The 12,495-nt window shown below is 49.5% G+C and overlaps 1 protein-coding gene across 1 annotated transcript in view; it reads right to left on the reverse strand.

Moving 5' to 3' along the window:
* met (MET proto-oncogene, receptor tyrosine kinase) overlaps positions 1–12,495 on the reverse strand; it is a 37,004-nt gene that overhangs the window by 7,285 nt on the left and 17,224 nt on the right. The window contains exons 3-11 of the mRNA XM_068739282.1: positions 11,617–11,733; positions 11,179–11,355; positions 10,433–10,590; positions 9,573–9,687; positions 9,361–9,497; positions 8,813–8,977; positions 8,616–8,715; positions 3,422–3,636; positions 1,295–1,445 (exon numbers count right to left, since the gene is read on the reverse strand). Of these exons, the coding sequence (XP_068595383.1) occupies positions 1,295–1,445; positions 3,422–3,636; positions 8,616–8,715; positions 8,813–8,977; positions 9,361–9,497; positions 9,573–9,687; positions 10,433–10,590; positions 11,179–11,355; positions 11,617–11,733 (1,335 nt within the window). The remainder of the gene's footprint in view (positions 1–1,294; positions 1,446–3,421; positions 3,637–8,615; positions 8,716–8,812; positions 8,978–9,360; positions 9,498–9,572; positions 9,688–10,432; positions 10,591–11,178; positions 11,356–11,616; positions 11,734–12,495) is intronic.

Consider the following 12,495-nt stretch of genomic DNA (forward strand, 5'->3'; position numbering starts at 1 on the left):
TTATAAGGGGACTACACCGGGATGGGAGAGAGCGGAACGAAGAGCTCAGCGTCTGTCCACTGAAGTGCGTCTTTGTTGGAGTAAAAACACTTCAACTCCGTGCTACGATGATGAGCGCCATGCGCTGTCCGTCCATCATCATCGCTGCGCTGCGACGTCCTCCCAGCAGCAGATGCAGCGATACGATCCCGATTCGTTTTTTATTGCTAACATTCCTTCCGTGGGTCTGATCATACAGACAGAGGGGAGTTTTCTCTGCGCCGCGTTCCGGACGGGTTTGTGGATGCTGCTGTATCCTGATCGTTGACACAGGAAATCTGTTTGGACATGAAGTGACTCATTTGGATGTGATCGGTTTTCTGAATCCCTGCTTTATTTGTAATTTCCCCCGTATTTACAGATTTTCCCGTACTAATTTCCACAGTATTGCTTAAAAACCAGATTTTCCCATACGGAAATACGGCGAAACCTTATTGGTTGACAGGTATGCACCTGTGCCACCAAGCACCTTCGTTTTGATGAACGGGCGGGGTCACGTGACTGGACTGGCCACCAATGAGGTCACGCACCATGGAAATAATTAACGGAATTAACCAAGAAATATTAAGTAAGTAATCACAGCTGGAGCCGAGGAGATGATTCCACAGGTGAGTCGAACCGTCTCCATCTGAACTCTTCAAAAACAAAGGAGGTGATTGTGACCTTCTCCACCAAGCCGAGACAGCGGGCGGAGGCTATCTCTACATCGTCCTGCTGATGCAGAATGTGCGAGGCGTTCTGGAGAGCGGCCACAATCAAATGAAAAGGCAATAGTTTCATCACTGAGGCCGCCATCTGAAACAAGGCGTCCATTGAGACGACTGAAGAGGATGTGAGAGTGTGTGTGTGTGTGTGTGTGGCTGGGCGGGGCTGTGTGTTTATGATGAGATCAGCGCTTCTGTCAACAATCTGTTAACTTACTCATGCAAAGTGTTGTTGACTGAATGGAGGCGAGTTCACCTGTGTGTGCGCACCTGTGCACAAATCTCTACCTACATGGTTTGGGCATCTTTGTGTGGATATATTCATATTCACTCTTCAAAACAATTGGAACAGACTTATTAAGTTAGTTAAGTTTGGTGCAGCGGGACGCTTTGAGGAAGTGGTGCGACTTAGATTTGGAATGAGTCGTCCTAAAAAAAGCTCGTCGTCTAAATCATTTACGACTGAACTCAAACTGCTGCAGAAGGACAGAAAGGATTCTCCGACGATGACGCAAACACAAGAGCAGACGCAGCCTGCAGGCGTGCCTCACCTCCACCTGCAGCTCCTTGGCGGCGGCGGCCTGCAGCTCGTTGGGAACGGTGCACTCCAGAGTGTTTCCAATCAGAGTCAGACTTTCACAGCTGTGGTTGGAAACGGTCAGAACCTGACACTTCATGGCCTCCCTGTCCATCCGGTCTCCCTGCAGCAGAAAGGATGAGAGGCGGAAGTTAAGGGAGATGCAGGAGGACAACCGCTCCATTAGCGTACCACTGAGGTCAAAGGTCAGCATGTCCAGACAGGAAACGGATCATGTCAAAATAAGGAGGCAGCAGTCCATTAAAGGACCAGAGTGAGAACACAGCGAGAGACGCTCCATGTAGGGATCTTACTGGTAGGACACCGAGCATTTAGTCCGAGTGGATCGTCCACTTTACCGTCCTTTCACACATTCAGAGTTTACTAGTGCAGATTTAAGACCTTAAAATGCAATAATGGACACAGGTCACAGTCTGAAACCGTGTCTAGTTCAGGACACGCTGGAATTTGGGAACAGAGGACTGCAGAGGTTTGGTTAATGTCCCTCTGTCTGGGACAGTTCATCATGATTCACAGCGACTGACGGGCCGGGCCGAGCCAACAGAACAGAGACAGTAAGTCATGTGACCTCTGGTGGCGGGACGACACGGACCAGAAGGTGACACAGCGGCGTCCATGTGAGGAGGCAAAGGCGTGTTTGTGACGGGAAGAGACAAAGCAGCATAAGTGATGCTTTTTCTCTGCGTTGCACCGTTCACACGCACACACACACCTACACACACACACACACACACACACACACACACACACACACGCTTGTTTGAGTGCAGCAGAAGGCAATAAAGAGAATGATCACATTCCCAGCGTGACAGCTTGGGATTTTCCAATTTGACACAGAGCAGAGGTTTGCACCTGTTCCTGAATTCTCTCTCTCTGTCTCACTCACAGACTCACACACACACACACACACACACACACACAATATCCGGTACTTCTCCTGGTTCTGGCCGTGTCTCTGTCCTGGCATTATGAAAGCAGAATCTCTTGTTTAGACAGATGAAAGTGAGATGCCTCGAGTTTCCTGGGATGTGATCTCCTGGTTGTTCCCTGCCATCCTGCTGCAGAGCCGTCAGTCTGAGGCAAACGTTCCTTTATTTGTGTTCGGACTGTTTGGATCTAGAGCGTTCAGAAGACTCACAATCACACCAGCATTTTTCCTTTCACTGGAGGCCACAGCAGGGCAGGGTTATCAGATGGCGTTAAATGTGGTCCATTTAATGCCCCCCCCCCCATCGGGGACAGACTGGGGGTTTGTCTGGGCTGGAGAGAAGATGAAGGGGGCGGGTGGAGGTTGGGTCTGTGGTGGATTTAGCATCAGGGCCAAGGTCACGTCTGGGAAAAAGAGGCCAAGAAAAGGCAGAAAACAACCCCGGCCGGGATCTCTGGAGAGGCCGGCCCAGCTGCCACCGGCCCTCCAGAAAGCAGCGGACGAAGAGGAGGACGCTGCGCCTCATTGTTCTCCGTGGTGCTCGTTGAAAAATCAGTCAATACGTCAAGAGCTTCGGCCTCGGCAGACAGAACAATACAAGAGAAAATAGTAGAAAGGTGTAGCCGTCCAGAGGGGAGGGGCATCAGCCATGGGAAACAGACTCTACTTCCTGTTTTTCTTTCAGTATCATTTCCTTCCCAATGTAACCCGGACCAGGCAAGGCTACGTGAGCGCGTGTGTGTTTTGGAATGCTAACTGAACGAACGTCAGTTGGTGCAGTTTAGTCTCTTGAGTTCGGCAGGTTTACGTTTGAACGGCACAGCAAAGGTGGCGCTCCTTGAGTCCTGCTCTCTGATTGGACATCTCACATGCTGCTGCTCTGTGAAACTCAAGCCTTCAAAAATTAGCTACAGCTCATAAATGGATATTTTCTTACTTAGCACTTTTAAACTGGACCATTAAAGGTTCGGCAGGTGTCTTTCCCCGGCGGCCTCGCACCTCTGACCTCTGCTGTTCTGTGATACTTTTCAAATATCACAAAGAATGAAAGTAAAACGAACGCTGTGTCAGCACTTCCTGACTTCCTGCCAGTACCCGTTGAGTTTTTCCAGCATCGCGACGGAGCTTTGGAGAGAGAACCTGAGCTGCCGTCTTACCTTGAGCTCCACTATACTCTTGTTGTCCTTCGAGGTGAGCTTGGGGTCCTGGAAAAGAGGGTCTTCTACGTAGATCAGATCCCACTGCTCTGTGGAATAACCGTCCAGGACGAACGCCACCTTGGTAACCACGGGCGGCTGCAGAGCCAGCTTGGCGAGAGAAGGCGTGGTGCACTGGATGGAGGTTCGGTTCTCACCATACACACAGCTCTGCAGGAAAGACACAGCAGACACACAGAAAGAAAATGTTGGAACAGGCACACGCACACACACACACACATGCAGGCCAGGTTTCTGCTTCATTTGTTGTTCACTTCACACTCGTTTCCTATAGTTCATATTTGTGGTAGACATAATTCAGGTATATTTAAGCACCTTCCTGGAAAACATTCAAGGATCTCAAGGGCCCCAGGAACCCCTGGGGGTCATGCTCAGGTGTGTGATTACATGAGGAAGTCACCAACCACCTGCAGGAGCTGCATGTCATGTGAAGAAGAGAGTCTCTGAGCACCGACGGCTCGCCTTTGAGATGTAATCTCCCGGTCTGTGACTGTGCACAGAGAGCTGACACACCTCCACCTGTCATCACCTTACTCCTCCCACCAGCCCTTCACTGGATGACAATGAACAACCTTTTCCTAATCTTCAGTTTGGCAGTTTCTTTATGCTCCTCACGCTGCATGAGACGCCACCCAGTTTCAGACGCCGCCGTGTTTACCCGCTCCGCCCTGAGGGCACACCTCACTTATCCCATGTTGGATTGGGCTCATGGAGGCGTCCCGGATTATGTGCTCAGACCTGGTGAGAGATGAAGTTCAGAAAATACCCAAAGCTTTTAAGAGGGGGGGGGGGGTTCATAATGTCTGCAGACAGTATGTACCAGGGCGGTCCAGGTGTCACCGGCCTGCAGCGCAGATGACTGGTCCTCGTTGGCCTGGTTCTGCCCAGTAGCTTTCTGTCTTAGCATGTTTTACTGCATGCAGCTGTTAATGCCAATCAGGTGTGTCGTCTAGCAGGTAATGAGGCCACCGTCTGGATGCTGTGGAGAAGCCTCCTAGTTTTAGCTTGTATGTTGCTAATGCTAACCCACCCCTTTGTACTTTTCCACTTTATTGGCTTAAGTACCGGTATATGAAATAAACTGAGTTAGTAATTGTGTATTTGCATGAAGTAATTAATGTAAATATTTGAATGTATTTTAAAACTCTTCCAGTAATGAGGTAATGATGATGCAGTAACTATTAGAACACGGTGACGCAGCACCGACAGGGTTCCGCCTGCTGACAGGACGTCAGTAGCGACTCGGCTGAAATGCACCGCTGAGGAATCTCTGGTTCTGGTGAACGGCACAAAGAGGTTCTGCTGAAATGTTCTGATGACGCTCCCTGTAGCTCCAGGCTCCCCGTGGAGCTACAGGGAGCGTCTGGACAGGACGTAAAAAAGTCAACCAAGAGTACCGCTTCAGGCCCCATGAGGGCGCGGCCTCCGGGCCACGTTCATGAAGGAACGCCGTTGTTCGAGTTCCAACCGGATAAACACAGGCCGCGTCTTATATTACAAATACTGTGGTTTAATCTGAACGCAGAGCAAATATCAGTGCAGCATTTCATAAGAGAAGGTATGATGGTGTGATATTCCTCTCCACGGGTGCAGTGAAAACAAAGCAGGCGTGTTTGTCTCCACGCCGGGACGTCCGTGTTTGTGCTGTGGTGGACAGTGATAGTGTGTGTTTGTCTTGTGGGCTACAAAGGAACACGTGTCCTTGAGTCGAGACGGAAAAACAGGCTCGGATCGATGCGCTGCTCGTAGCCTGAGAACGCAACACATGCCACCTTCTCCCCACATCGTTGGGTGGGGGGGTGTTACAAGGCAGGGGAGGGGGTTTGTTGTTTGGGACTACGTGTAATGGTCGATACAGGCCCGGGTTCAGGTTGGACCTGGAACATGTGTGCTGGTTTTATACATGGTCCCCTCCCGTCTCTAGTTGTGGATGGTTCATTAGGGTCATTTCCATTGAAGCTCAACAATACTCATTTTACACATACTGTGTACTTCTACTACAGGAGATCCTGTACTTTATTACCTCCGCCAAGGAGGTTCTGTTTGTTAGCAAGATTGCAGAAAACCTGCTGGATGGATCTGGATGAATCAAAATCTGAAGATGGATCGTGGTCTGCTGCTTGGAGGAGGTTTGTGCCCCCCCCCCCCCCCCCCGGACAGAACGTAAGTGTCGGCCAAACATGAGAAGGAAGGAAATGGAAAATCCACATCTGGTTTGTAGCATCCAGCTGTTACCTCTGACTCACATAGAGCAGCAGATTGAGGCCTTTGGCTCCTTTGACACACACACACACACACACACACACACACACACACCCCCCCCCCCCCCCACACACACACACACACACACCAGAGGGGTTAAATGATCCGACCCTGACACTCTCCGGTAAGTTGGGTGTTTTCATTCAAGATATAATAAGGGTTGGCATAAATAAGTGTTTCACTTCCGCCAATACCCTTTCAGTCATTGTTATGTTGTTGATTTTTTTTAAATTCCTCGTTCTCATTTAAGATACTGACTGAAATAAATTACTACTACTACTACTACTACTACTTTAACCAGGCTGTTTGTCTGCCTACTCTTGACTGAGTTTTGAGTAAATAACTTCCGTGCCGTTTTCTCCGTCCTCCGGGTCAGAAGGTGTTGCTGCTGTTCCGGGTTCATCGCTGTTACTGGATGATCCCAGCGATTGGTGCATGTATGAAATGCTTCATGTAGTTTGTCCCGAGCAGACGGAGGACAGGCGAGCCTTCCAGGAGCTTTCACTCTAGACTCTGTATTGCTTTAAGTTTTCCTCTGTCGGAACTCAAACGGGAGGAAACTGGACCTGAGACGTTCTGTTCAGCCTCTCCGTAATGAAACAGTTTCCTCCCAGAATAAGGACCCTTCATTACAATAATTGTGTTCGACTACAAGAGATTAAGAGTGGCTTTCGGATAGCTCTTTTTCGTGTAGCAGTAAAGCGCTCTGCTTCGGTCTGTAATGGCTCAGTATAGAAGTCCACCAGGACACTTTCACTTCATGAGGAAAGCCAATATTTCTGTGGCCAGCGTTCTGCAGTCAGCCCATCGCTTTCATGTTGCAGCCCGGAAAGAGTCGGCCCGGTCTGAAGTAATAATCGTGACCACAGAACTACCCATCATGACTTCCCCGTCTGTGGAGCGACTCTCAGATCCACGCTCATGGAGCTCAAGCATATCAGTCATCAGCTTGGCTTTCATTGAAGTTGTTGCTGAACCAGCACAAAGGTCTCTGTGCGGAGGAGCGGACCTCAGCTACCGGGCTTAGAACCGATCACACGGTGCAGGGGAGGAGATTCTCTGTCATCCTTCATGATGCTGATGTTTCTAGAGGACATGCCTTTACAGAGAAGATGACACATTCTGCAGAACAAAGCAGCATTGTTCGCTCTCTGCCCGCTTGTGTATATCTGTGTGTGTGTGTGTATGAGTGTGTATGATGTTTGTCTTTGGCAGGCGGGACGAGGACAAGCAGTGCTTTGTAATGACGGACTCTATCATCCAGGGACACGCACGGCAGCAGGTCGAGTCACGGCATTATAATGCAATCACTAAATTAACACACACACTGCTACAGAACACACACGCGCTGTTACAGAACACACACCGATCCCTGATCGTCGACCCGTGTTCTGGTCAGTGGTTAATGGGACCCCGGGGACCTGAGGCTGCGTTACACCGTAAACGGGTCCAGCTTCAGGGGTTTGAAATGACACTTATGATCTAAAGCATTCTGGTTGGAATCACTAATTCAACTGGCAGGTATGTGATGCCACGTCTGTAGCTCCTCCCCTCTCATCAGCAGCTGAAAAGCTCTGAGGGTCGACACGATGGTTTACATGTGGGGAAGTTTATGTGCCCGAGCCGACTGAACCTGACGTCACCTAGAATCTTAAATAAACTTGGGTTAAAACTTTATTTCACCTGCTGCACAAGCTTTGCATGCAGACCCGAACGGATCCAGTTTGACTGAAGGACGGCAGGTTGAACGGAACAAGCGGTTCTGCTAGCTTAATGTGCATTTTAGGCTGGAATGGCAAAAACAGAATCCTAGCGTCTCGGAGTCGGACCATAAAGGCAGCTATCGTTGCTAATGATTTAGGACGGGATCCGTCCCCGTTGGCCCTCAGCTGTCGCCTGTTAAATTCCGTCCAGTAAACGGGATGCATTGAGGCTCAGCCTGGGAAGCGACATATGAACGTCTTGTCTTAACCCTTCGAAGCGGAGGCAGTGATCCTTCACACATGGACATCCCAGAGGTTTCCAGCACCAGCAGAGTAATTTGAGCCAACCTGGAGCGCTGTGTTCATGAACCTCAAACCGCAGCAGCGTTGTCGCTCGGATGGTGAAATGTGTGTCTGAAATGTTCGCACCGAACCGAGAGTCGGAGAGGCGGCAGCAACCGAGACGAGCCGAGAGCAGAAGCTCCGAGCCGGAGCCATAAAGGGAAAGAAAGAAAGAGTCGGTGTGGGTTCGACATCTGGATCTCAGATCTCCAAAGTCCTGCGTTCCCACAAGCATGAAAGAGGCGCGTTCACCATGTGCTACACGGAGCTGGAGTGGTCGCGTAACCGGACCGGGCTCATCACCCACAAGCCTCTCGTGGCAGCGTTCCTCCTGCTGCTCCTCCAGGGTCACTTTGGTTTGGATGGAGGCGTCCTGCACACACACCTGTCGCCTGCACTCACCTGGCGTGTTTCAAGTCAGACCCCTGTCTGTCTGGTTGCAGCAGATAACGCCATGTCTGCTGCTGGCTTCCTGCTGAGTGAATTCACGCCCGCTGGAATCATTAAGGGAATCGTTTGCAAAAAATGCCAAACGATTCCATGGAATTGAAACACGGAACCGGTCCTCAAGAAGAACCGGCTCTGGATTCCCATCCCTACCTCCACCGTGAATCTGTGTCGATGTGTCGGCCCGTTTCTATGAGAATTGTTGTTGTACTCGATCATAGAATGGAATCCTATAATCTATGAGCTTCTTCTTCGGAATTAAAAGTGTTAATATTTGTGACAGCGCTGCAGGGCGCCACCTTTTATCACCTGCAGTTTAATGCTCCTGAGAGATGAGGGGGCGTTTTAAAACGTTGGGATATGAAATGCACTCACCACATGGAACACCTCAGCATCCTGGCTGGTGGTGAGGACCATCTGGGGCTGGAGGCCGGACTGGAGGAAGAACCCGTGAGCCGCCATCGTGCAGCCGCCGCTGCAGCGAAAAGATTAGACAGAAGGAAGTCAGGTGAGTCGAGAGCCACGTCACTGAAGGAAGCGGTCCCGAAGAGCGGTCTGGAGCTAGCGCTAACCTGACGAAGGAGCGGGATGGCTGTATGCTGTTGATGATGGGGTCTTGGTTGTAGGTGAACAGCGCAGGGGCGTGGAGCACCGTCGAGTCCACCGTCATCTTGACCGGTTGCTTGGACGGAACGGCGTGTGGAGGCGTCTTACAGGTCAGCATGCTCGGCGATGAGCTGATGGCGGAAACAGACATTTTGTTGTGTTAACAAGTACAATGGCTGCCATTGTTCCCACCCACACTCATGCATGTCATGCCTCAGCGGCTGCCGATAATTCCTCATGATTCCTGCTTGAGCGGGAAACGAGACAAAATGAGCAACGGTGCGAGGAGAAAAAAAAGGCAAATACGTCCTGCAACGTCCTCGCCGTAATCAGAAATGTCCAAGACAAATGTCCAAAACAAATGTCCAAGTTCAGAGCGAGACTCAGACTCAACAGCTAAACTCTGGAAGTCTTTCCTGTTCATCTTGTTGCTTCCTTTCAGAGGATGAGGGTCGAAAATGATGAAAGGAAAATTAAAAGAAGAACAGAAGGATAAAAAGAGGAGCAGACTGACCTCTGGATCTCGCAGGCTGCTTTCCCGATCGTCACCTCTCGTTTGTTTCCAGTGTCCAGGAAGGCTCCTCTGACGGTCAGCATGGTGCCGCCCGACTTCGGGCCGAACGTCGGGAAGATTTCATGAATCACAGGCTCCTGGATGCAAAGACCGTCAGCATTACTTCACGTTCATCAACAGCGGAAAAAACAAAGGCGAGGCGCCGTTCTTACCACGAAGGTGAAGCCCTCCGTCTTGGTAACCTTGTGGTTGCTGGTGACCTTCACCGTGTGTCCTGATGGGGTGAAGTTACCACTGAAGACGGGGGAACACTGCATCTCAGTCCACCTAAACACAACCCGTCCACACAGCACACAGACCGGCCATTATACCCCGAGCCACCCGGCATTTATCCTAATTCAATGATGCAGCGACGCACAAAGGGCCCATCCGCATCTGCGATTGTGTAGCTGCTGTTTTTATTTTTTCCTTAATTTGTAATGACCCTGTTTGTAGCCAAAGAGACTTCAGCCGGGAATGGGACATGGCCCCAGTGGATTTGGGAAAATGGAAAGTCTGGATTCAGCGATTCTTCCCAGCAATTTTTCAGTTAGAGGAGTCATGTGTAAAATGTGGTCAAGGAGGGGGGGGGGGTGTTCCTTCAGCACAATAACCCCCATTAAACCTGCTCTGCCCCCATAGAACGCCAGTGCACGCCCCCTTTATCTAGTAAACACCATTTAACACACATTCTGTTTCAGCATCTGGACAACAACAGCCGTGCAGCGTAACGCACACACTGCCACACCTAACCGCTGCACTACAAACACCCAGAATGCATTTTGGCTGCAGTCCAGTCATGTCTTAGCATATTCTAAAAAAGGCATTTAATAAAGCATGCTTCATTTATCAATTATTGAGCAATAGGAAGAGATGTTTTCGCATTATGGCCACTAAATTCTAATGGGTTTATGGACGTTCTGTTTAAATGCGAGACATGTCTCAGACGCTAGGACAAGGGCCGAGAGGACAGCAGCATGGACATCAGGCCGGATCCAGATGGGTGTGTGTTTCAAAGCGTGCAGACACACACCTGTTGATTTGGTCCAGCCGGGACAGTTTGCACGGAGCACCTGCCACCTCCACCGCCACCAGGGAGGCCTTGAAGTTCTCCGTCTTGTCGAAGCCAAAGTTGCGGCCGCATATTGTCACAGTGGTAAAGCCTCGCATCGGTCCAGACGTGGGAAAGACCTGACAGAGTATTTATACACCAATGTAAGATGGTAGTCAAACCTGCAATCTGGAATACTTTGGGTCACGGCTGGTCTCAGCCTTTCACCACCGAAGCGCGCACGCGCGTCGTTTACTTCCTGTTTCAACGAGGATGTTGTTGCTGCTCCACCTGTGTGGTGTGGATCCAGGTGTATTTGCTTTGTAATCTTGAACGACTAGTTAAGCTTTATAGGCATGACTATTCCGTCTCTATTCTGACATGGCCTGCGGCTGCAAAGATCTTTGGACCCATAGTTCTGTCTTTGTGTCAGGAGAAGGGATGTTAGACGGATTCAACATAAATCTGGATTGTGTTTCTTTCCTCTTGAAAGTGCAGAATTTGTTGATCCGAATTGACTTTTTTTTATTCCGTGTATTTCAATCACAAGAGCATGTGCTTTACGTTCAACGTCCAGAAGACGACGCAACGCGCTCTATCCTTTCTGCTCCATTAACACATTTGTTTGGGCTGGTGGCAGCGTTCTATACGCAGGCAGCCTGAAGCTCTCAGCGCCAGCGCTGAACCGCATCGCTTTCAGGACGTTCCATATCCCACGTGTGTCTTACATTCGTGATGACCGGCGTGCAGTAGTCCTGCGTCCACATGGAGGAGGACGGGCACCGGTCGGCTCTGGTGCAGCGTCCGTCACACCAGCCACACTCTGTAACCCGTGACGACAGCAAACAGGAAGTGCAGGAGGTCAGCTGACCACAACCGGGGCCAATCAGAGGGATCTTTGTGATCTAGGAAGAGGACAGACGCAAAGGTTGAAATGTTGTGGATCCCCTGATTTTAGGGCGGCGGAAGGCCCTTCCCTTCTTTTATTGGACGTGTTCCATGGTTTTGTTTTAATGTTCATGACAGCAACATTAAAAACCTGTTGCAATGATGTTCTTGTTATGTTTTAGAGAGTCTTCACATACCAAATGTGTAAAAAAAAAGCATTATTGTCTGTGCACGGCGCCGGCGGGTTTTGTCCTTGTTCTTTCATGCTCCAGACTCACCTTGTTTCCTGCCGCCATCAGCAGAGCTCCCTCTTCCTGCAGGGAGACGCTGGTGGAGATGGGCCTGGAGTCCAGCTGGACGTTGACATGAGGAGACGCAAATCGAGAGAACAGCACCTGAAAGGTGGACGGAATGGAATTATGTCCCCATTTATTCCTTTCAAATTCCGAGAAGGTCACACTTTTAAAATGTCAGATTACAGAGTTTTGGAAGAATAAAAAAACACTCAGAGCGCAGACCTCCACCAAGCAGCTCAGTCTCCCTATATGGTGATTTACACCAAAAATAATGGCTCTCCATCTATTTTATCTATATTCTTATATTCCTTAACCATGAAAACAAACCTTTAGTAATTGGATTCAGTAATTGTTAGACGGTGTCAAATTCCATAAATATCGATAAACAATCAACTGAGATATTGAGGAATAAATTTTGAAGCTTGATTTATTGCAATGTTAAGGAAAATTTCAAAGCAATCCAGAATGCATGATCTCTTCTGGATCATTACCAAACCTTTATCAACTGTTCCTGGTAGCATTCCCAATGTTTTCTGAAAATGACATCCAGATCCGTCCCTAACTTTATGAGCTATCTTGCTAAAAGACAGACAGACAGACAGACGGCAGCAAAAACAGAACCCCCAAGGAGGAGGTAAAGAGTCCGTAAGAACAAACAGCAGCTTGTAACCGAAGCGGTCAATGAGTGTAAACACGCAGTGAAACCTTCTACCGCTACAGACTCGCATGCACAAACACATCCAACGTCATAAACACGCAGGTCGTGTACACACACCCTAAACACACACACACACACACACACACAGTGACAAGCAGACAACACTCCTGCAAGAGAATTCATAATCTGTCGTTAGGCTGCAA

Source organism: Brachionichthys hirsutus, chromosome 5, assembly GCF_040956055.1.
Source record: "Brachionichthys hirsutus isolate HB-005 chromosome 5, CSIRO-AGI_Bhir_v1, whole genome shotgun sequence".
NCBI classification, from domain to species: Eukaryota; Metazoa; Chordata; class Actinopteri; order Lophiiformes; family Brachionichthyidae; genus Brachionichthys; species Brachionichthys hirsutus.